General features: G+C 32.5%; 2 protein-coding genes across 2 annotated transcripts in view; one reads left to right on the forward strand and one right to left on the reverse strand.

Moving 5' to 3' along the window:
* The window catches only part of LOC134843568 (intraflagellar transport protein 88 homolog), a 519,299-nt gene that overhangs the window by 110,362 nt on the left and 382,955 nt on the right, over window positions 1–25,982 (reverse strand). The gene's annotated exons all lie outside the window — the stretch shown is intronic.
* Window positions 1,553–18,365, forward strand: LOC134843864 (kettin homolog). Its single transcript, XM_063860176.1, has 2 exons — window positions 1,553–2,028; window positions 17,948–18,365. The coding sequence occupies exons 1-2, from the start codon at window positions 2,019–2,021 to the stop codon at window positions 18,256–18,258; spliced, it is 321 nt and encodes a 106-aa protein (XP_063716246.1). The 5' UTR covers window positions 1,553–2,018; the 3' UTR covers window positions 18,259–18,365.

A 25,982-nucleotide genomic window follows, 5' to 3' on the forward strand; every position in this document is an offset into this window, starting at 1 on the left:
GGAACAAAAAGGACAAAACAAGAGAGGCAAACATTGCTAAAATACTTCGATTTAAATTTGAAAAAAATGATAATGAAAGTGAGTCAATCAATTTTTCTTGAAGAACAGATGAGTGAGGTCAAATATTGTTTTTTTTCTGATGGCATCGATGATTAATGATAATGAATCAACTGAGGAAAAAAGTACTTTTTTTCAAACATTTTTCGGCTGGCCAAAGCGTGTCGACATTTTATGCTTACCCGAGTTGACCAAAATGCTTATTATACAATTTTCATTGAAGTACAAAAAATTTCATGAAAAATCTATGACTAATGATTTTTCAAATATGGAAGTTGCATGACTAGTATTTTTCCATAAATTAAAAACTTGATTATTAAGGCTTTTATCTCTCTTAATTTTTGGGTGGTGTTCGTAACCAAACACAAGTGTCAAAGACTTTAGTTACTCAAAAGTAGAGTCACCACAGGTTTGATCTGACCATCTTGCAATTTTTTTTCGAAAACGGCCTAAATTGTCTTAGATTTCTCGTGAACAAATGATATAATGAAACTATCAAAATTTTATTTTATGGCGAAAATTTGCGAAGATGACTTTTGAAATTTCAGTTCTTAATTAACCATGCATTGATCAAGGCATACAAAATATGCCATACAAAACAAATAGGAGTTTTAAGCGTTTATGGAAAAAACCTTCAAAGGAACGAAAGAAGTCAATTTTTGTGTATCCAGGACTAAGTTTTGCACACAAAAACTAATTTTTGCGTGCAAATTTTTTTTTTAGAAAACGTTTGTTTAAATAAAAAATTTTTGGGGGGTAATTTTGATGTGCCATTGAAAAATTTTAGTCATAGAAAATCCAATTGTATGATTATTGTATGATTGGCATTTCTTTGACAAAAAGTTTTCATAAATTGATGAAAACACTTATTTTTTTCTTAATCCAAACCATCGAATGAAATTTCGAAGTGTCTGCATAAGAAATTGGTCTAGGCGACATGTATCTTGTATTGAATTGATTCATTAACTGGTCAAAGGAAAGTTTTGACCGAATGTCAAGATATGCTTTGTCTGCATTTACTATCGCATCTGTGCAAAATTATTACTATGTCTGGTTTTTAAAACTTTAACCATTCCCAGCCCAAATAAATTGAAATTATGTTCGCCTGAATATATCCCTAAATTAAACCTTAGCAAGGATTTTACCCAAACAATTCTGAATGTTCTCCTTAAATATGGCTGATTAAAGTGTATTTGATAGAAATTAGAACTCTCAGAAGATTTCAACCATCAAAAGTTTTGTTATTGTTAACGGCTCACTTGTCACCTCCGAATGATTTTCTATCTTCTTAGAAATATCCGAAGCTTTTACGAATTGGGTTTCTTTTTATTTCCCTGCTAATTTCTATCCATGTTCTTGATAACTGATAGTCAGTTTCAAGATAATCCCAATTTCCTAAGATTAAAGGAGAGAAGTTTTGCGAGACAACACGACGATATTTCTTCAAGCACCATAAAACTGCGGGCTATTTTGACGCGGCTTCCCCGGGTTGGTTTCTTTGATTTGGAGCAATCTACTTTCACAAAGCTTTGTATTTATCTAACTACACAATAAAGTTCCTCGAAACCCAGTATCTTATATAAAATTAACAAAATAACAACATTTTTTCATTAACGCTTTATTTCTATTCGAACAAAATCTATTTATAAGCATAAATTTCAAATGGTATGTTTCAAGGAAACTCCAAGCAAATAGGCAATAAAAGAGACCAATAAACTATATTGACAGACAAAACACATGCTGTTTTCCGTGTCATGAACATTTCTAATGTTGTTTCAAAGTCGCCAAACTGTACTTAGGGTATCTTCTTTCATCTAGTTTGCAAATTTGGGTTTCATTTTTGAGGAGAAGTTTTTTGACCGGAGCAAATTTTCTGGGTTTTTGCTATCGGCTATTTTTTGACAAAACTCCATTTATAAAGCTTTACTTACCTCGTCTGTTTGCCTACTTTATTCCCAGAAATGGGTTCAGGTCAGTTTATTTCATGTACATTTTGAAATAGTTAATTGATAACTATCCCTCGCAAAAATGTGTCAATTTTCCTTTTTAAAAGTTTGGCCCGTAATTTGAAAGGTAATCAATTAAATGATTATATCCATGTCTATCGTATCATTCATCAAGGACGGAATTTGGTCGACCTAAAAAAGATCAATAACATTTTTGATTTTTTCCTCCCTCCCCCCCCCCCCCCCCCCCCCGAGAAATCCTAGATTCGTCCCTGCTGTTCATTTTTTAATTTTTTTAGCTTTCAATAGCGTGTCGAGGTGAGGGAACCAAATCCCATTTTTTATTTTTAAATTTTTCTAAAAGTTCTTTGCATTGGTTTTAATTTATAACAGCCATGTCTGGCAGACCAACACGCATTTCCAAGTAGGCTTTTGGCGCTCAATTGTTTGTGCTTTGAGGAGACAGCCAGAAGACTTTAGTCAAAACGGTAAAAAACCGCAACTTTAAACTTGAGTAGCATGTTGCTGTTTAATTAGCAGAAAAAGTTTTTACGACTACAAGCAAGCAAATTATCGGACTAAAATTAAAACTGAGACAGATGATAAAACCCCAAAAATTTAGAAATATCACACTGACGGCCTCTTAGTTCTCATTAAAACGTAAAATTGGGCGCAACCCTTTTCAAAAATTATTTCAAGTTGGTTTAAAACTCAAACAAAACAACTTGGCCGCAATTTTCGTTAACTGAGAGCAACTTTGGCATCAAAAAATAATTGAGCAAAAAAATTTCATCATACATTTTCATATATGAAAAATGTATGATATGCATTTTTTCGATAGAATACTTACAGTTTTGAGGTAACAAGTTTATTATCCTTTTTTATTACGAAGCTGCTTCTGTGCTCAGATAAACATTTTACAAAATAAAAGTAAGTTCGAACACTAAGTTTGATATTTTATGTCTTTAACGTAATCCAGGTTGAACTTTTCAGCCAAAAAACAAAAAACTGTTTAGTTTAGTGTTATTTTAAACAAATGTTTTTTTCATATGCTAAGATAAACCCAAATTTGTACAAAAAGAGGCCTCGTTTTTCAACCATCAAAACTTTTAAGTGAAAATTTTCTAGCCATATACAAAAACTGCGTTTTTAATATATAACTCTGAGTAAAAATTTAATATTAAACTACAAGGCTATTATGTTTTTGATTCAGGATTATGTTTTTGAATAAAACACAAAATTTCGAAATATTTTTTTTTGCATTTTAGTTTAAGAAAAAAAAACCTACCATGTAATTTCATAAAGCATCGAAAAAAGCTTATCTATTATAAAAAATGCTATTTTCACAAAATTTTGTTGTACAAAGTATGCAAAAATGGCATTATTATTTAATTCAAGAGTGAGCAAAACGGCATGTGATTAAACTCCATAGTATGAAAAAAATGCTTATTTTCTACTATCTCACAGTTTTTTATTTATCAAATTGTATGATATTCAATTTTTTCACAGTTTAAATTTGGCTCATATGCATTTTTTGAATCCCGTCCCCACAATTTTCCCCTCACTTACTTTTACTGTAGAAGTACCTGAAAAAATTACTGTAAGCGGGTGCCCTTATGCAGTCTCTTACGCCCACCACAAATGTTACGGGGGGTAGGTATGTGTGTGTGTGTGTATGTGTGTGTGTGTGTGTGTGTGTGTGTGTGTGTGTGTGTGTGTGTGTGGATCCAGGTGGGAGGGTAGGATCGGGGTGGGGTTGGGAATAGTTGTAAATGGGGGTGTCAGGCGGTGAGCGAGGGTAAGTAGGAGTGGGGTAGGTATTTGTGGGAGGGGGTAGGTAGGGATAGGCGGGGAGGATGAGGGTAGGTGGGGTGGGGGTACGTGTGCGTATCAATATGCAAGGGTGGGTGTAAGTTTGAGCGTGTTCAACTTGGTTGAAAAATTTGAGAAAAAGTTGGTTTTAAAAGTGAGGAAATTGGTTTTGCAAAAATTGCCTGGTTACGAGAAGGTTTAGAAATCAAGTAAGCTGAGAGTAATGAAGAAAAAGCTGCAACTCTTGCAGAAATTTTTTTTCAAAAGTAAACCAACATATTTCACTGTTCGGGCTTCTAAATTTCTCGAATTAAAATGGATTAATAAGGGTTATAATTGATTGCGTGGTTCCAAGTAAAATTATAACAGCAATTGATGGCAGCAGTTTTGTCTACGAAAACTGATTTTAATCGATTCTTATCTATAAAACCTCACTGCGGGTAGCAAATTCAAAGAAACGATCAGCTAAACTTCTTTTGAAATGAAACTTAGAATCAATAAAAAATTCAAATGCTTTGGATTATGACACTGGAAAATAAAAATGGTTCGTGTTATTTAAAGATTCAATGAAGTAAAATCAAATTTCTAAATAAAGTTTTTTTCGTCATTTTTCAAAATGCATAATTGATACATAATGTGGCTTTATATTCCTGATTTTTATTTGCAAAATGGTGTATTTTTGTAAATGGTGCCACTTTTGCATTGGCAATTTATTGTTCTGACCCTTGAAAATGGGGAGCAACTTTGTATTTGGGTGTGTTTTAGTTTTTTTTTCTTTCATTTTCGACGCAAAATCAAGTACCTAAAATAATCTTTGGACTGGGTTGTGTGATAAATCATATTAATGGTATTTTAGTTGTGATTCAAATCACATTAAAAAATTCCCAATCTTCTTTTCTATTGTTGAAAAATCGGTTTGAAAATTTGATTTTTTGTCTAATTTCGAGTGGTGAGCAGGCTTACGGTAGACTAATTATGCCTAATTTGGGCATTGAAATTTTTTTTCAAGTAAATTGATTTATTAGCTCCCTTTTAGACACCAAAAAGATCAAAAAATTCAAAAACACAATATTTGAAAAATTCAAAGTCTATTTTTTTGAAAATTAAAGTTTTTCTCGTTTTTCTAAAAAAAAACTTGTTTTTCTAGTAATTTTTTTACAGAAACTGTTTTTTCAATTGGCCAGTTTTTGTATGACTGTCAAATATGCCTAACTTTTATTTTTCCGTTCAAATCCTTTTTATCACACTACACACAAAAAAACGACACTAATTTTAAAACTTGCTTCTTGCACAGTAACTGGCTATACTTGTTAGCGCATGTTGATGCTTTTTTCATGACTACTTGCGTGTCTGAGACAATAGTGCGTGAGTGCGTAGATTGCAGTAGGTCTCAAATCGAATTCATACCTTGTCGAATTTTTAATAAATCGAGTTTTAATTCTATTTTTTTTTATTATTTCACTTTCTAGAGCTGCTTTTTGTCGTGTATCCGCTAGTGTTTGCAAAGCGAAGCTTCGCCTCTGTGTTATAAACAATGATTCAATGGTGGCAATTACGCTTTCAGTTTTTTACAGCTCTATAGAGAGTTTTTACAGAGTTTTCAAGCTCTCTCCAGGCTCTAAAGACAAAACAACATAAAGAAGCGCATAATTTTAATGTCTCTCCGGTTTAAATTGATCAAATTTATTCAAAAAGGCTCGTTTTTTCCATATTTTTTATTTTCTTTAAGATAACTTTTGCAACCATAAAAAACGTCGAAAAAATCTCGATGCTTTTCAAACCGTTTTAACATAACAAGTTTCCTGTCCCGATAGTTGTTTTCTGAAATTTATAACAAATGTTTTTCATGTTAGAAGAATTGGTGTGGCTGATTGACGAGACTTTTAGGACGATGAGGGTAATTTTAATGACGGAGTAAAAATTAGATAGCACTGCTATGTGTTTTTTTGTTGGTTCTCAGACGATGATGGTTATTTTAATGACGGAGTAAAAATTAAATATACACTTCTATGTATTTTCTTTTTTCTGTTTTGCTGGTTCTCAGAAGAAGTTTTATTGGCTGGGTCGAACTACTTTTTCAAATAAATTTTTGGCTGGATATTCGCCATTCATCTAAGCTAATAATTAGGATCTGAAGCAGTTGGATACAAACAATTATAAATTTTTGTGCATGGCTACAAAGCTTCTCTCACTTTTATTTTTTTTTCAGTAATTGGCCTTTATTCTACAGTTTTAATTTTTGTTTTACGATAAAAGACAAACACTTCTGCCTTCATAAAACTTTTGGCGTTCATATGAATGTATCAAAAAATTTGTTTGTACTTATTTTTGTCGCAGATTCTACAACGTGCGAAGATAATTAGTTGTTTCAGATTCCGCAGAAATAAACGAATTCGCAAATGCAGGCTCATTCCAAATCTGAAACTATTTCTCAAAATTGTAGCCAGTAAAGTAATATTTAAACTTGTCGATTTTATTCCGCAAACTTTGTTTCGAATTTTTTTTTCGGCTGAGAGCCTTTTTTCATAGAATCCAAAACAGCAAGAAGATAAAAAGGATTTCGTAATAGATCTGTTTTCAAACGGTTGTGGAATCCTTTTACAGCACCCACAGGACACAGTTTGCTATCTTTTTGATGTGTATGTGTAGCGTTTTTATTTAAAACGACTTAACACGTATTGTGGTTTTGGTTTAAAGCTTCATGATCAAGGGATTTCTTGGTTTCATAGAAAAGGTAGTTTTTTCGAAACGAAAGCTAGTCATACAATTTTTGTATAAGGAAAGGTGTAGGTAGAAGTTACACTCTATGAATGTCAGCCCATTGTGAAATGTGTCATATCATCTTTTTGAATCTCTCAGAGCTTGCAGCATTTACTTTCTGACAATGTTAGAAAAATCTGTCAGTTTGATTGTTTAGAAGATCACGGGGTGCCCGAGTTGAAGTTCAGAGTATTGCAATTCAGAGTATGTCTTAGATATTTCATTTTTTTGCATCCATGTTTCATGTATGTTGCAGTGCCACTTTAAAGATGTTCATCCAGGTTTCGTCAATGAAACATGGATGCAAATTACCTTGATGTTTCATTGATGACTCATGACTGAAACATGGATGTCAGTTTTATGATTCATCATTGAAACATGGATGAAAGTTAAATTGATGCTTCATTCCTGTTTTCCCTGTCCCCAAGTCCACCAATCATCGATATCTTTGACAATATTAACCATTGATAATTTTGTATGTTATTCTCGTTATTATGGCTATGACTCCAATCAAAAAACAACTAAATTTTTTTATTTCCTATTTTTTAAATAAAAACGCTCGTGCCAGGTGTTATGAAATTCAAAAAAATGATGGGAAACTCCAATGTTGGGCTCAAAAATAAGCAAGGAATTCATCGAAAATGATATTTGCATATCATATTTGGTCAAAAAGCAACGAAACAAATCAAAAAGGTCAAAATAAATCAGGGCTTTTGACTAGAGAGTTTTCTTCTAGCTAAATTTCACTAGCGACTTTTCAGCGAATTTTCACTAGTAATTTCTCTGTTCTCATTATCCGATTGATACAAAATTTAGAATTTGGATCTAACCTTGTAAGCTCCCTCGTTACGCCAGAAAATTGATGCTTATGTGAGGTGGGGGGAAGAAGAAAAAGAGCCTAAATCAGATTTTGAGCTCGAAAAAATGTAACGAACTTTTAGAATATCATCATTATAAATCATGGAATGGTCAGAAAGCAAATCAAGAAAATGAAATGGTCAGAAATCGTCAGAATCATGAAATGGTCAGAAAGCAAATCAAGAAAATGGTCGAAATAAATCAGTTTTGACCTCAAAATTCTCCAACGAAATCATACAAAATCATCATCATAAGTCAAATTTTGGGGCAAAAACTTATGTAACAAATCATGAAAAGAGTCAAATTTTTTTTGAGCTCAAAAGTATGCAACAAAATCATAGGAGATATTTATTGCGAATCAGAATATGGGCAAAAAAACTATGAAACAGATCAAAAAAATGGTCGATAAAAAGCTAAATTTGAGCTCAGCTTTATGCAATGAAATCATCAAAAATCTTGATTGTAAATGAGACTATGGGCATGAACTTATTTAAAAAGTCAAGAATATGGACGAGAATAATCAAAATTTGAGCTCAAAATTATGCAATGAAAACATCAAAAATCTTAATTGTAAACAAAATTTGGGCATAAACATAATTAAAAAAACAAGAAAATGGTCGATAAAATCAAACATGAAAGAAAATCAACCATTTTCAATTAAATCCAGTTGCTCAAGTCCAGTTTATCCCAAGGCTAACCCTGTCAAGCGGATTTTCTGTTTTTCTTGCAAAAAACGGGAGTTTACGTAGTTTCAGCAATTTTTGAAAAATTAGACCTCAGATTTTTGTCCAAGTATTACGAGCGCTGTGAATGTCTTGGATGAAAAAAATAGAGAACCTTTTAACCTTCTAAGTTTACCCACATTCTTATTTAAACTGATTTTTATAAACGTTTTGTGCTATTTCAGAGAAAAAAGAGTGTTTGCCATCGCTTAATCAGGCTTTGATAAGTGTCAATTAATTCATAAACAAGAGCGGAGCTGAAAATTCGAGCTAAAAATCCGAGCTGAAATTGCCATTTATGGATTAGCGCTGAATAATATCAAAAAAAAGTTACAATACAAATGAAATCTCAGCATTATGCAAAAAAATTATCAAAAATCTTGATTGTAAATGAGAATATAGGCATTTAAAAAATCAAGAAAATGGTCGGATATGAATAAAATTTGAGCTCACATTAAGCAAAAAAATTCATCAAAAATCTTGATTGTAATTAAGTATATAGGCATGAATTTTTTGTAAAAATTTTGTAAAAATTGAAATTTAGTTCAAATATGGATGTGACATAGTTGTTTCATCGATGTAACATCAATGTAACAAAAACATCATAAAATAGATGTCACATCGATGTTTCATCGTTGTCACATCAATGTTTTCATAATAAGTAATAGAAAAACAATGTACATAGAAAAAAAATAGTTAATATATATTTTTGTGCTGGTACAATCCTGAAACATGTCAAAACAATGCAATAACAATGATAACTTTCTAAATTGCATTACAATTTCAACCCCGGTGTTCAATTTTTTGTCATCAGATTAGTTAATTTCTGATTTTCTACTGCAATCAAGGTAAAAGCGGTTTCAGAATTAAAAAAAAAATTAGAATCCGAATCAGATTGTGCTTCAATTGGCATCAATTTGAAATCAACATTTAAAGTCGAGTAAGCAAGCTGATAAGCAAGCCATCTAAACAAAGCCGCCCAGTTTTTTTGTCCAAATATTACAAGCGCTGTGAATGTCCTGGATGCAAATAATGGGGAATCTTTTAACCTTCTAATTTTGCCCACATTCTTAATTCAACTCAGTTTTTAAAGGTTTTGTGCGGTGATATCGAAAAAGTGTGCACTCTTAGGTTGAAACCTCATAACAATCCTTGCTGTTTCAGAGAGGAAAGAGTGTTTGCCACCGTTGATTCAAGCTTTGATCAAGGTCAATTAATTCATAATCAGGAGCTGAAAATTCGAGCTAAAATCCAAGCAGGAAATGTTATTTATGAATTAGCGCTAAATATATCCGAATATACAAAAAAAAACTTACATTAAAAATAAAAGCTCAGTTTAGCAAGTATTTTTTTTGCTAAAAAACAGATTGCGGTCCAAAATTAAATCCGACACAATTGACAAATCAAATAAATTAACTGATTTGTTGACGAGAAGTCACTGACTTAAGATAGGGATTGGTTTCATGGCGCAAAGAAATAAAAATGATGCAATGGTGGCAATTACGCTCACAATGTGTCTCTCCGGTCAAAATTGATCAAATTTTTTCAAAAAAGCTCATTCTATCCATATCGTTTCTGCGGCAAGATTAAGTTTGCGACCATAAGAAAAACGTCGAAAAAATCTCAATGTTTTTCAAACCGTAATATGTTAGTTGTTTTCTGAAAATATAGCAAACGTCTTTCATGTTAAAAGAATTGGCGTGGTTGATTGACGAGACTTTTGGAACAATGATGGTGATTGTAATGAATGAACAAATTTTAAACATGCACTTCTATTTATTTTCATTTTCATTTTTTGTTGGTTTTCAAATGGCGGATTTTCAAAAAATTTTCGAAAATTTTGAATTTTGACGACCTTCTTTTTTTAGGTCGATCATATTGATTTTCCGAGCTCTCCCAAAGCAGTAAAAAGACTTTTTTTTGGCCAAATTTTCTGCGCCGTTTTCTGCGAAGTTTTGGCAAATTTTAGAAAAAACAGGTCAAAATAGCCGTTTTTGGGCACACTTTTTGGAAAACTTTGACAAAAAAATCGCGTTTTTTTGGCGCGCGCTCCCCCCTCAAAATTAGAATATATTGGCGCCAAAGGCGCTCTTAGAAAAATTTAGGGTCGGTCGGCCAAAAATGGATTTCTTAAAAAGTACCAAAGGGGGGACCCTTTGGGTTGGCAGGGGGTCGAATCCCTGAGGGGGGAGGGGGGAGGGGGGAGGGTGTCCGCCCCCCGCCTTCGTTCCCTAAATCCGCCCCTGCGCAGAATTAAACGAGTTCGCAAATGTAAGGAATCCAAAACTGCAAGAAGATAAAACCCTTGCTGAGGACTCCGTAACAGATTTTTTTCAAACTGTTGCGGAATCACACAAAGTACACAGTTTGCCATCAATTTGATCTGTATGTGTAGCGTTTTTCTTTAAAATGGCTTAACCCAAATTGTGTTTTTGGTTTAAAGCTTCATGATCAGGGGAATTCTTCGTTTTTTGGAACGAAAGCTAGTCATGCAATTGTCGTGAGTGGAAAGGTATGGGAAGAAATTCCACTCTGTGTTTGCCAGCCTAGGGTGAGAAAGAATACAGAAATGTTTCACGTCATTTTTTTCGAACCATTCAGGGCTGACAGCATTTACTTCCTGACAACGGTAGAAAAAACTGTCAGTAAGGGCGTTTAGAAGATCAATGGGTGTGTTCAAATTAATATCATGAGATTTCTTATTTTCAGATTTTCTCCGACAGTCAGAATAATAGGGGTTTTAGAAGTTTTAGAAAATTAGAATCCAAATCAGCTTGTACTTCAATTTGGATATCAATTGGGTTTGCTCGTCATTTTAAAAATTAAGATAACTTGCAAAACACTTGACATGTTGAAGAAAGTGAGAGGAAATGTAGATAAAAATCCCCATTTTTTTTCCAGTTGCGGATCTGGGTTTTTCTCTAGAGGGGGGGGGATTATTTTCAAAAAATTGATTTTCTGAGTTCTCCTAAATCACTATAAAGACCCCGTTTTGACCAATTTTTCTGCGCCGCTGGCAAATTTTTGAAAAAAAAACAGGCAAATAAATGCTTTTTCGAAAGTTCTATTTTAACCCAAAAATTTAGCTCCCCCTCAAAATAAGTATCTATATTGGCGCGGAAGGCGCTTTTAGGAAAATTTTAGGTTCCGTCAACGAAAATTAATATCTCAAAATAGTACGTGGGGGACCCTTTGAAACACAAATTTCGACTTTTAACTAGCCATTTTTGACGGAATTTTCTTAAATCACTCAAACAATAATGTTGTTTTGAACTCAAATTTGAAAATATATTTCACCTGTTAACATTTTTTGTACAGTTATGGGGGTTTAACTAATGCCAATTAGGCCAATTTGGGACAATTAACTCGTAAGCGCGTAAGCGGAGGACTATTAACGCGTAAGCGGAGATTTAATCCGTCTGAGAAATGGTCCCAAATTGGTTCAAGGAACCTTATTTTCCATAATTGATTTGTTATTGTTCCAACATTCATAACTAAAATAGCGAAATATTTGTGCTCGGGGTGGGTTTTTTTTCTACAGACAAACTTCGACTTTTTCACTAGCCATTTTTGACGGAAATTTTTCTTATATCATTTGAAAAATATTGTTGTTCTGAGCTTAAATTTGAAAAGATATTTTAACTGTGATGATTTTTTGTAAAATTATAAGGGTTTAAACATTGCCAATTAGGTCAATTTGGGACAATTAACTTGCGATATTTTCGGGCTATTAACGCGTAAGCGGAGATTTAATCCGTCTCATAAATTGTTCCAAATTGGTTCAAGGAAACTTATTTTCCATAATTGATTTGTTACAAGGAGCGTATTATATTCTTTTGCACTTTATATGGCGTGTGGGGGGATAATTTTCATAGTAAAATTTTCAAGTTTTAGACTTTTTTTTCATTTTATTTTATTACATTCATTTTGTTAGTGATATTTATGTTCTTACTGCTCCATAAATCTTAAAAGGCAGTCGAAACAATCAGGGCTTCGTATGATTGAAACTTTATTAGAAACTATTAATGAAAACATAACATGAATGACTAGAATGGGAGAATTGAAATAGTTCTAAGTTTGTTGATCTTTTATTTCAGTCGCTATTTTCGTTTTTGTCTTTATGGCGGACCCAAATAATCTCAGACCGCGGTTGTTTCTAAAACTTTGGAATTATTTGATATCATATTGGTTATCAAGTTAAACATTTCATTTTTTTGATACATGTATTCCGGCTACGATTTTAATTTTCTGTCGTACTTTCCTAGCTGGGATCGGATTGTTGAATCAATGTAGTTTTCGTATTTTTATGGTCTTGAAAGTTTCTTTATGGCCTTGAAAATACGGGACTCAAGGGCCATTATCCAATGAAAATCAGGAAAATGTAAGATAAGCTATTAGAAATTGAAATGACACTGCAAACATTTGGAAAAACTGGAACAATGTCTAAATTTAAAAAAAAACTTGATTGAAAAATTTTTTGATCCAAACTGAGAAAAAAAATCATAAATTTTAGCTTAAAATTTGTTCATAACGGAGATAGAGAAAAATCTACAGAAAAAAAGTGGCAAATAGTGGCATTAAGCAATCATATGCATCACTGAAAGGCAGGGGCGGATTTAGGGGGGGCGACCCCTGCCGGCCGCAAAGAGTCCCTCCTTTGGTACTTTTTAAGAAATCAATTTTTGGCCGACTAACCCTAAAATTTTTTAAAGGCGCCTTCGGCTCCAATATATACTAACTTTGAAGGGGGGCTCGCGCCAAAAAAACGCAATTTTTTTTATCAAATATTTCCAAAAAGTACCCAAAAACGGCTTTTTTACTTGTTTTTTTTTAATTTGCCTGCAGCGCAGAAATTTTGGCCAAAACAGTGTCTTTTTAGTGCTTTAGGAAAGCTCAGAAAATCAATTTGGTCGACCTAAAAAAAAGGTCGTCAAAATTTCTGATAATTTTTTTGAAAATTCGCCCCCCCCCTCGAGAAAATCCTGGATCCACCCCTGCTCAAAGGTTATTGAAAAACTGATGAATTTTTTTATTTAGCTGAGTAATTTGTTGTGTTTTTTTTGTTTTTCTCGCCAGCTTTAAAAAATTACGAATGATGTATTTTTTTAATTATAAAGCTGGGTGCTCAAATTTCTGCACTCAATCATTTTGCTCTTTGACTCATTTTCAGATTTGAATCAATGATAGACACATTTAAAATTTTACCCTGAGGTTAGTGATCTGCGGATTTTTTTTGACAGTTCAATTTTTAAATTTTTTTCTTTTTCGTCGATAGCGGAACTCCAACTCAGACATCAAACTTCAAATTGCAAACTAACTTCACAGCCTATTAAGATATGCATGTATTTTGATGCTTTCAAAAATCCTATGTTTTGTATCTTAAAATTGAATACCCGGCATTTATATTCTTATAAAATATTAGGAAAATCTTGCGAAAAAGAAACATCGCTGTTTCGAAAGAGAACCACCAAGTTGAAAAAAGGTTAAGAAAGTAGAAGAAAAAACTTTCAAAATAAATTTTTGTTGTGACAAAATAAATTCCAATATTGTTCCGACTTTCGAAGAAAACGGAATATTTATGCTCGGTGTCGTTTTTTTTATTCAGTCAACTTTCACCAATCGAAAAAAAGTTCTGGGGGTTTAAAAATTGCTAAATTACTCATGTCTGGACTAAATTATGCGCGCTTTGAAGAGGTTATTCATAATGCTGAGAGCGTAACGCGAATTTTTTATGCGTGGCGAATTATCCTGCACAACAAACTCGTTCCAAATGGAATTGAGGCTAGTTAACCGGTCTTGTTGTTCCGACTTTTGATACGAAACTACCGGAAGTTTTATGCTCGGGGTGGGTTTTTTTTTCTTCAGACAAATTTAGTTTTTTTAACTAGGCATTTTTGACGGAAGTTTTTAGATCGTTCAAAAGGTATTGTTGTCCTAAACTCAAAGTTGAAAATATATTTCACCTGTGATCATTTTTTGTAAAGCTATGGATGCCTAAAGATTGCCATTTTGGCCAAATTGGGACAATTAACGCGCGATATATTTCGCGCTATTAACGCGTAAGCGGAGGTTTAATCCGTCTTAGAAATCGTTCCAAATTGGTTGAAAGAAGCTTATTTGCCATAATTGATTTGTTACAAGGAGCGAAATCTCTTCTTTTTATACTTCATATAGCGTGTGGGGAGATGATTTTTATAAGAACATTCAAATTTTAGAATTTTTTTTCATTTTGTTTAGTTACATTTTTTTATGTATTACTGCTCCATAAATCTTAAAAGGCAGTCGGAACATTCAGGTTTTGCCCGGATACAAGCAGTCTTGTTAATTTTGTACGACTCAAAGTTTCACACTTTGATATTGTCCAAAATTTAAATTTATAGTTTTCAATATTTTCTTTACTCAAAAACTATTCAATATTAATTAAGGGACAGTCGGAACATTCAGTGATTTGCCCTGATATACGAGCAGTCTTGTTTAGAACAAAACTAGTTCTAATTTTGACGATACTTTGTTTGAAGTATTATCATTTTCACTTTTGACCTTCATTGGGTCTACATAATCTACGACAGCGGTTGTTTTTGAAAACTTCATATAGCTTGATCGCACATTGATTGAATATTTCATGATACATGTGACTCGGTTCGCATTCAAATCCCCTCCTGTCTTGTTTTCCTAGTTCAATTCCGACTTTTCACCCGTCCCAGGAAATCCCCTAAACCCTGTTTAAAACTTAATTACCCAAATGATAAAGTATAGAACTCACAAAAATGAGAACTCGCATATACAAAATCAATGACGTCAACTTAACTTTCCAATGATTTATATGATATTGATTCCAGTCTAAGCAAATTTTAAAGACTTGCAGCTGTATTTTGTCTGAGCCGCCAAATAAGAGATTTCCGTAGACTTCGAAAAGAAAGACACAGACCGCAACTATCGCAACGGAAATACGATAACGCAAGCTTTCTGACTGAACCATACAAATCAATTTAAAAAAGTTAACATGAAGTAAATTTTGAAAAGGGTTTGCGTGATTTTTTATCAGCTCTCATTTTTTCAGCTCTCATTTTGCGTCAATTTAGCGTCAATAAGGAATTCGTACGATAGATAATTTCTCTTTAAAAATCCAAGCACCGTTTTTTGGATTTATTTTCTAAAAAATTGTTCTGTTTTTTTTTGCTTTCGCATTTTAAGAACATAATACATTCGTTCAGTAGTTTTAAGGTAAACACTAACAATGAGCTGCTGTAAAAACACGGGTTGACGAAAACGAGCAGCCATTCGTTGCGGCATTTATGGTGCTAGAAAAACAATAGAAGAGTTTGAAAAATAGCATAAAGATAGCATGAATAGTACCATAAAATGCCGTTAAAAATTTCCATAAATAGTCCGACATATAATTGCACACTTTTCCATATTATGGGAACTTATTATAAAATCAGATCAGAGGTAGTTTTGTATTTCTTAACATTTTTTAATTCCATGCCTTTTTCTGAAAGTATTTACCAATTTTTCTCGTTGCTTTCTTGTGAAAAATGCAAAAAGTGAGACTGAAACCATTTTTTGAAAAACTACGATGCTAATTTATGTTATTAAGTCAAAATCATCCGAGCAAAACAATCAAAACTAAGTCTGCATTAGCAAAACTAGAAGAAGCGTTTAAATTTTTCAGTACCTCAAAATTTTGTTTTATAGTTTTCGAAATTTGAATTAATTTTTATAAAAAAGGTTGTTATCGTGAAAAACAGATTTTACTAAAAAAACGATGTTTGAATGCTCAAGTTTGAGTAATTTATTCTAGCAGAAATTTTATTATGAATCTAAAAGCATACCATTAATCCAAAAAAAATCGTCATAAAATTGAATCTTTGAAGATTTTATTCATAATTGTAAAAGCGTAACGTGAACTATTTATGCGTGACAAATAATCCCGCGCAAAATCGTTCCAATCTGAATGGAGCCTTTTTAAGCTTACTTGAATTTTCACACTTGATCTCTGATATTGTCCAAAATTAATAGTTTTTCAATATTTACTTTTTCCACAAAATAACTGATATGGGTTAAGGGGCAGTCGGAACATTCGCGGCAGTCGGAACATTCACGGGGCAGTCTTGTTAAGAATTAGTTTTTTTGCAAAAAAAAATCAGAAAATAAATTTCAAAAATCATCGAAACAAATCATTTTTTTTGGCCAAAACACAACTATATAAACAAAAACTAAAGTCAACAGAACCAAAATTTTGATCACAAAAACCCAAAACAAAATCAAGAAAACTATAAAAAACAATTAACATTTGGACAGAAAAACCTGCAATAAAATTTAAAAAATTCTCATTTTAATTCAACTTTTGTTCACAAAAAAATTAAATGAAATCTTGGAAAACGTCAAAATAAACCAAACTTTGGGCCGAACCCAAAATACTAAAATAATGAAAATTGTGCAAATGTTGTGGTTGGATTGCTATATTTTTAACAGAAAAAACTAACAAAAATTAGTGAACAATTTTTGAATCGTATAAATTGATAGTAAATAAAATCGGTTTTTCAGAGAAAAAAGTCAATAAATAAATTGATGAACTGTAGATTTCGATAAATAATTGCCATCTTAGTTTTGTCATATCAAATTGTTCAATTCATGCAAACACAAGACAAGCAGATTTTTGCGGACTCTGGTGAAAAAAAGTTCGAAGTTTTTCTGCTTTTTTAAAAAAAAATTTCCCTTTACGCATGCATTGTTAAGTTTAAAGTAGATTAAATTGCATCAAATACTCTTTTATTTTTGCAGAAAAAAGCTTGCGTCAACGTACTGACGTTTTGAATCAGTACGTTCAAAACATACGTTTTGAGCCAGTACGTACTCTGTACTGATGTTTTGAGCCAGATCACTTTCCCGCCGACTTCACTAGAATTTTTTAAAGCCCTGCTACAATAATTCTTTGCTGGTTTTTTTGCTCAAAAGGGGCCAACTCGCGAAAATTAATTTGTTCAATCTCTTTTCTTGCTTAAACAGTTTTTAACAGCTTGCTGTTACGTAAAAAAAATCATACATGTTTTGTATCTGAATTCTCAGTTTCATTCTTTTAAAAAAATTCTTTCCTTACGATTGATTGCAAGACAGCAATGTGCAGCTTGATCAAAAATTTCAACGGTAAGCTGCGACTTTTTTAGTTATTTGTACAACATTTTTCGTCATGCGAAAAACTTGAAATCTGGTTATCATCTCAGATAAAGTAATTATGTTCTAACTTTATATTAAATCGCCATTTTGTATTATAGTTCAAATCTAATTCATAGAAAAGCTCTTTTTCATTGAAAAAGAAAGCGGTAAAATACGGCTCTTGATAAGAAAAGTTTTTTTTTTGAAAGACAATCGTAAGAAATTCATTAGATAAGATAAATATTTTACATCGGCAAGTCATAACTATTGGAATAGAAAAAAATGGATGAATTATAAAATATTTAATTTTATTCCCCGCACCCCTTCCCTTTGGTAACCTAGTAACGAATATCCCCACTTTGCAAAAGAGGCAAATAGATAATGAGATCCCATTTTTCTAAGACAATTAATTGCGACGGGAAATTCTCCAACATTTGTGCCCTTCAGCTCTTCGTGGGCACCGCTGTTGTGCCCCTTACTAAGTGCTACATGCAATTTTTTTGGACATTTTTCTGTTCACGGATCATGGTGGACCTCGAACATCCGACCTTTCGATTGAGAGGCGGAGACGTAACCACTTCACCACCGATCGACAAATGTATCAAATATTTGAGTGTGTTTTGAGTTTCATTTCAGCAGTGACTCCAACATTCAAGCGGCGAATCATGGACCAAAAAGTACGAAGGAACAGCGGGGCAATGTTCTTCGCCGAAATATCCAACCCCGTTCCCAACTCCTCGCTTAAAATATCCTGGTTCATAAACGGAGAAAAGGTGTCACGTGACGTGTCCAAGAGATTCGTAACCAAATTTGAACCTAAAAATGGACGAGCTATTTTGACAATAGCTGACTGTACCATACACGACGAAGGTGAAGTTAAATGCGTCGTGGACAATCAACATGACGTAGCCGAGTGTTCTTCTAGCCTAAAAGTAGCAGTTGAATAATTTAGCATGAAACTCTGAGGTGGATTTAAAGTTTCAGGTTCTTTTCGGACAATAAATTTGCAGCCGACCACTGTCTTATTTTGTAAAAAAAAAATGCCAGAAAAAATGCCAAAAATCTTATTCTTTCAAAAACTTGCTGTAATTAAAAACAGAAGAAATCGTCAAAAAAATGTTTGCTTGGATGTACATCAGGTGGTAAAGAACCTTAGATCCGCCTTGTTGAGTTTACTATGACGACTAGTTATGACTAATAGTTGTTTGATGATTACTCACTTCTATGCGTTCTAATTGAATGAGTTCTGAAGATGCCAATGTTTACCACAAGCCGTGCCATGTCGCTTTATATCTCTATTTTTCTAAATATTTCCCAAAATTGCTTTTAGATTTAGACAGCTTCAGTAACATTTGTCATTTATAAAATATGAATACTCAAAAACTAAATTCCGACGTAATCGCTGTTTCCGTAAATTGGTTTGTTTATGGCTAAAATTGATTAACAGGATGAAATTCAATTACTACAAGAATGATCGAATCAGAGTAAAAATCCGAGTAAATTTATATTCTCAATTTTTAAATAACCAAGACATTTTGTGTAAAGTAATTACGTCGGATTTTTACCAATTTCAAAATAGGTTGTCTAGATTGCTATTGAATGTAATTGCAAGTGTTATGTCTTATTGATGTTTTAAAATACTGATCAAAATTTGAATATTAATCATTTTCAGCTTTATTTTCAATCATCAGACGCGTACGCAAAAATTACAATCGAGGTCCTGAATAATAAAAATTTTTAAAAAAATTGTACTTTTTGAAAATCTTCCTACCCGTACACAGTAAATTTTCTAAAACAGATGTGAAATAATCTTTTTCAGATCTAAACTTCAGATCTGAAATAGGTTGTGAAATGTTTAAATAACGCTTCGATACTTCAAGGGTTGGTTATTTCAGATCTAATTTCAGGTCTGAAATTTTCTTTTTCTTGATCATTTCAGACCTGAAAAAAAACTGTTTCAGATCGAATTTCAGATCTGAAATTTAGTTTTCTAGATAGATTATTTCAGATCTGAAAAATCAATGATTCGAACTCAATTTTAGCTATTTTTGATTTATTTTTAGCTTCTGCTAGCTACTAGTAGGTACTCAGTAAAGTCTCAAATTGGAGACTGCCGAAGTATGTTTCCTCAAGCATGAGATAAACATTGGAACCGCATAATTAGCGCATGAAAATCAAAAATGTTACAGGTCTTCAAACAGTTTTTGAAAAATTTTTAACACAGTTGAACAAAAAATTTAATTCGAAAAAAAAACTGTTTGTGAAAAGATTCGGAAGTTTTTCTGACCGCTAGTTAACCTAAACATAATTATGTTTTGCAGAAACATCAAAAAATAAAAACTCCATTTTTTGCTCGAAATGCTTAAATTATAATTTAACAAAGCATTTCTCAGATCTGATTTCAGATCTGAAATTTTGTTTTTCAAGGTTATTTCAGAACTTACATTTTCCACTTCAGATCCAAATTTCAGATCTGAAATTTGTAAATTCTTATCGAGTTTGAAACAAAAATTTCAGATCTGAGATTAAACTTATGTAAGAATTAAAAAATTTCAGATCTTGCACCGAAAATCCCCTGGATATGGGAACTCAAAGGTTATTTCATGTACAAAATGACGCGTTGAACGCGAAGTATTACACGCGTTTATTGTCGCAAACGGGCTGGCCAATATGGCATTTTTCAAACTCAATAAATTCAAAAGAAATAATAAAAGATGAGCTATCTTCTTGATTTTTATCATAGGATATCAAAACATTTCAGATAGTATCAAAATTTCAGCTCAAAGATAGCAGATGAAGAAAACAGAATCATGTTTGAAGAAAGTAAAAACACAAAACCACATATATTAAGGGTTGGCCAAATTAAAAATCCAAAAAAGTCTTATTAGAAAAATTACTGTTCCTAAAACAAAGTAAACTAGCGTTAAATTTTACCGTTCTGGAGTTTTTCCGTTTTCAAAAAGGATTGCCTTTAAATTTCTTATTCTAGTTGTATCTTTGAATCAAAATTTTTTCGAAATTTTCGGTCAAACAAGAAAATAATTGTTTTCAGTTTTCTTTTTCTAATCTTCAGACACCATCTCAATGCTTTCGCAATTGAATGCTGGGAAACTTATATCATCTCATCAAATGAGTTTGAGGAATGGAAAACTTCAAAAAGACTAAATTTAAACTGGAAGTTCAGCCAAACATTATGAAAAAACCCATAATGATAAATAACCAAATTTCTTGTGTCGGGGCAACTCCCTAACTGTTTCGGCGGCCTTGCACTGTCTATAAAACATATCTGGTTGACTCCGAAAATTGAAAAAAAAAATTTACAGAAAACAGTTTTTTTGAGATTTTCTCATGTTAATTTTGGGATTTGCGCTCAAAATATATGTAAAGTAGAAACTAATGCTTTTTGCGTCATGTGCTAAACGACCAATAGCTTGCCTCATGAAACATTTTTTGAGTCGGATTGTATTCATTAATAGCTTCGAAGGCATGCGTGTTAATTATTCCAAAGTAGCCCAATTGGAAACATTCAATTGTCCAAAACTCTATGCAAGAGCGGAGCGGTTAGTAAATATGAGCCAAAGATGTGATCGGTTCGTAAATTCGAGTTAATTACATCATAATATCTTTTCCATTCAAACAAAATATTTAAAAATTGTGAATCGAGCTGGAAAAAAAAAACGCACCGAGTGCAAACATTTGGTCATTTTTGCAACCTTCTTTCCAAATAGATCAAATTCAATTTCTCCCTTTATCAATAAAAGAATTACATAGATTCTGTAGAGATGTATTTTTTTGATTTTGATTGGTTAAAATCTCCAACTTAAAACTTGCTTACATTATTCCCCTATTTATCCAATTGTAACAGATGTATAGATTGGTCCCTAACATTAGAAAGCAAATAACCTAGGAGAAATTTGTGCGTCCAGCTCTAAGCTTTTTTGTTAAGATAAAAATTTTAATTTTTTCCCGAAATTATATTTAGATCAGTGTTTGACCGGCAAATTGAATCAAAAGCCTGATCAACAATTTCCTGCCCTCAGCCAATTTTTATGATCTTCATTCTCCAAAAAAAAAGATTACAAGAACAAACATTTTTATATTTTTTCATTTACTTTTCTCGAGCACTTATCAGGGCGTCCGAAGAATGCAAAATTTTCTTCAGGAAGAGAGGTTTCATAATAAAAACCAGGATCAAATTGTGATTTTACACGCTAGTTTTTCCTTTATATAAGTTTGCGTTTAAAATACTCGACTCTGATTGGCTGGAAGTTCCAAATTAGATACAACTTAACATCCTCGCATAAACTGTTTCAGCGTTAAAATATGGTCAGTGAGAGCTCTTGATAAGAAATTTTTTTCTTTCGAAAGATTATCGTAAGAAATTCATTAGATAAGATAAATATATTACTCTGGCAAGTCATAACTATTGAAAGTAAAAAAAACCGGATGAATTATAAAAAATGCAATTTTATTCCCCAACCCCTCCCTTTGGTAACTTAGTAACGAACATCCCCACTTTGCAAAAGAGGCAAATAGATAAAGAGATCCCATTTTTCTAAGACAATTAATTGCGACGGGAAATTCTCCAACTTTTGTTTTCTTCACCTCTTCATGGGCACCGCTGCTGTGCCCCTTACTAAGTGATACATGCAATTTTTTTTGGATATTTTTCTGTTCACGGATCATGGTGCACCTCGAACATCCGACCTTTCAATTGAGAGGCGGAGACGTAACCACTTCACCACCGATCGACAAATGTATCAAATATTTGAGTGTGATTTGAGTTTCATTTCAGCAGTGACTCCAACATTCAAGCGGCGAATCATGGACCGAAAAGTACGAAGGAACAGCGGGGCAATGTTCTTCGCCGAAATATCCAACCCCGTTCCCAACTCCTCGCTTAAAATATCCTGGTTCATAAACGGAGAAAAGGTGTCACGTGACGTGTCCAAGAGATTCGTGACCAAATTTGAACCTAAAAATGGACGAGCTATTTTGACAATAGCTGACTGTACCATACACGACGAAGGTGAAGTTAAATGCGTCGTGGACAATCAACATGACGTAGCCGAGTGTTCTTCTAGCCTAAAAGTAGCAGTTGAATAATTTAGCATGAAATTCTGAGGTGGATTTAAAGTTTCAGGTTCTTTTCGGACAATAAATTTGCAGCCGACCACTGTCTTATTTTGTAAAAAAAAAATGCCAGAAAAAATGCCAAAAATCTTATTCTTTCAAAAACTTGCTGTAATTAAAAACAGAAGGTAAAAACAGAAGAAATCGTCAAAAAAATGTTTGCTTGGATGTACATCAGGTGGTAAAGAACCTTAGATCCGCCTTTTTGAGTTTACTATGACGACTAGTTATGACTAATAGTTGTTTGATGATTACTCACTTCTATGCGTTCTAATTGAATGAGTTCTGAAGATGCCAATGTTTACCACAAGCCGTGCCATGTCGCTTTATATCTCTATTTTTCTAAATATTTCCCAAAATTGCTTTTAGATTTAGACAGCTTCAGTAACATTTGTCATTTATAAAATATGAATACTCAAAAACTAAATTCCGACGTAATCGCTGTTTCCGTAAATTGGTTTGTTTATGGCTAAAATTGATTAACAGGATGAAATTCAATTACTACAAGAATGATCGAATCAGAGTAAAAATCCGACTAAATTTATATTCTCAATTTTTAAATAACCAAGACATTTTGTGTAAAGTAATTACGTCGGATTTTTACCAATTTCAAAATAGGTTGTCTAGATTGCTATTGAATGTAATTGCAAGTGTTATGTCTTATTGATGTTTTAAAATACTGATCAAAATTTGAATAATAATCATTTTCAGCTTTATTTTCAATCGTCAGACGCGTACGCAAAAATTACAATCGAGGTCCTGAATAACAAAAATTTTTAAAAAAATTGTACTTTTTGAAAATCTTCCTACCCGTACACAGTAAATTTTCTAAAACAGATGTGAAATAATCTTTTTCAGATCTAAACTTCAGATCTGAAATAGGTTGTGAAATGTTTAAATAACGCTTCGATACTTCAAGGGTTGGTTATTTCAGATCTAATTTCAGGTCTGAAATTTTCTTTTTCTTGATCATTTCAGACCTGAAAAAAAACTGTTTCAGATCGAATTTCAGATCTGAAATTTAGTTTTCTAGATAGATTATTTCAGATCTGAAAAATCAATGATTCGAACTCAATTTTAGCTATTTTTGATTTATTTTTAGCTTCTGCTAGCTACTAGTAGGTACTCAGTAAAGTCTCAAATTGGAGACTGCCGAAGTATGTTTCCTCAAGCATGAGATAAACATTGGAACCGCATAACTAGCGCATGATAATCAAAAATGTTACAGGTCTTCTAACAGTTTTTGAAAAATTTTTAACACAGTTGAACAAAAAATTTAATTCGAAAAAAAACTGTTTGTGAAAAGATTCGGAAGTTTTTCTGACCGCTAGTTAACCTAAACATAATTATGTTTTGCAGAAACATCAAAAAATAAAAACTCCATTTTTTGCTCGAAATGCTTAAATTATAATTTAACAAAGCATTTCTCAGATCTGATTTCAGATCTGAAATTTTGTTTTTCAAGGTTATTTCAGAACTTAAATTTTCCACTTCAGATCCAAATTTCAGATCTGAAATTTGTAAATTCTTATCGAGTTTGAAACAAAAATTTCAGATCTGAGATTAAACTTATGTAAGAATTAAAAAATTTCAGATCTTGCACCGAAAATCCCCTGGATATGGGAACTCAAAGGTTATTTCATGTACAAAATGACGCGTTGAACGCGAAGTATTACACGCGTTTATTGTCGCAAACGGGCTGGCCAATATGGCATTTTTCAAACTCAATAAATTCAAAAGAAATAATAAAAGATGAGCTATCTTCTTGATTTTTATCATAGGATATCAAAACATTTCAGATAGTATCAAAATTTCAGCTCAAAGATAGCAGATGAAGAAAACAGAATCATGTTTGAAGAAAGTAAAAACACAAAACCACATATATTAAGGGTTGGCCAAATTAAAAATCCAAAAAAGTCTTATTAGAAAAATTACTGTTCCTAAAACAAAGTAAACTAGCGTTAAATTTTACCGTTCTGGAGTTTTTCCGTTTTCAAAAAGGATTGCCTTTAAATTTCTTATTCTAGTTGTATCTTTGAATCAAAATTTTTTCGAAATTTTCGGTCAAACAAGAAAATAATTGTTTTCAGTTTTCTTTTTCTAATCTTCAGACACCATCTCAATGCTTTCGCAATTGAATGCTGGGAAACTTATATCATCTCATCAAATGAGTTTGAGGAATGGAAAACTTCAAAAAGACTAAATTTAAACTGGAAGTTCAGCCAAACATTATGAAAAAACCCATAATGATAAATAACCAAATTTCTTGTGTCGGGGCAACTCCCTAACTGTTTCGGCGGCCCTGCACTGTCTATAAAACATATCTGGTTGACTCCGAAAATTGAAAAAAAAAATTTACTGAAAACAGTTTTTTTGAGATTTTCTCATGTTAATTTTGGGATTTGCGCTCAAAATATATGTAAAGTAGAAACTAATGCTTTTTGCGTCATGTGCTAAACGACCAATAGCTTGCCTCATGAAACATTTTTTGAGTCGGATTGTATTCATTAATAGCTTCGAAGGCATGCGTGTTAATTATTCCAAAGTAGCCCAATTGGAAACATTCAATTGTCCAAAACTCTATGCAAGAGCGGAGCGGTTAGTAAATATGAGCCAAAGATGTGATCGGTTCGTAAATTCGAGTTAATTACATCATAATATCTTTTCCATTCAAACAAAATATTTAAAAATTGTGAATCGAGCTGGAAAAAAAAAACGCACCGAGTGCAAACATTTGGTCATTTTTGCAACCTTCTTTCCAAATAGATCAAATTCAATTTCTCCCTTTATCAATAAAAGAATTACATAGATTCTGTAGAGATGTATTTTTTTGATTTTGATTGGTTAAAATCTCCAACTTAAAACTTGCTTACATTATTCCCCTATTTATCCAATTCTAACAGATGTATAGATTGGTCCCTAACATTAGAAAGCAAATAACCTAGGAGAAATTTGTGCGTCCAGCTCTAAGCTTTTTTGTTAAGATAAAAATTTTAATTTTTTCCCGAAATTATATTTAGATCAGTGTTTGACCGGCAAATTGAATCAAAAGCCTGATCAACAATTTCCTGCCCTCAGCCAATTTTTATGATCTTCATTCTCCAAAAAAAAGATTACAAGAACAAACATTTTTATATTTTTTCATTTACTTTTCTCGAGCACTTATCAGGGCGTCCGAAGAATGCAAAATTTTCTTCAGGAAGAGAGGTTTCATAATAAAAACTAGGATCAAATTGTGATTTTACACGCTAGTTTTTCCTTTATATAAGTTTGCGTTTAAAATACTCGACTCTGATTGGCTGGAAGTTCCAAATTAGATACAACTTAACATCCTCGCATAAACTGTTTCAGGGGGAAAATAATAACTCGGTCCAATTTTAAAAATGATGGGTTTTCATAATCTAGGACTGTTCCATTAAAGCGAGTTTAAAGTATTTGCTAGACATTAATGTAACATCATACACTTTTTTGAACAAGTTGATTTGGTTTCATTCCATTTTGAATCCAATTAAAATGATTATGAAGGACTACAATTTGC

Source organism: Symsagittifera roscoffensis, chromosome 4 (assembly GCF_963678635.1).
Source record: "Symsagittifera roscoffensis chromosome 4, txSymRosc1.1, whole genome shotgun sequence".
Lineage (NCBI taxonomy): Eukaryota > Metazoa > Xenacoelomorpha > Acoela > Convolutidae > Symsagittifera > Symsagittifera roscoffensis.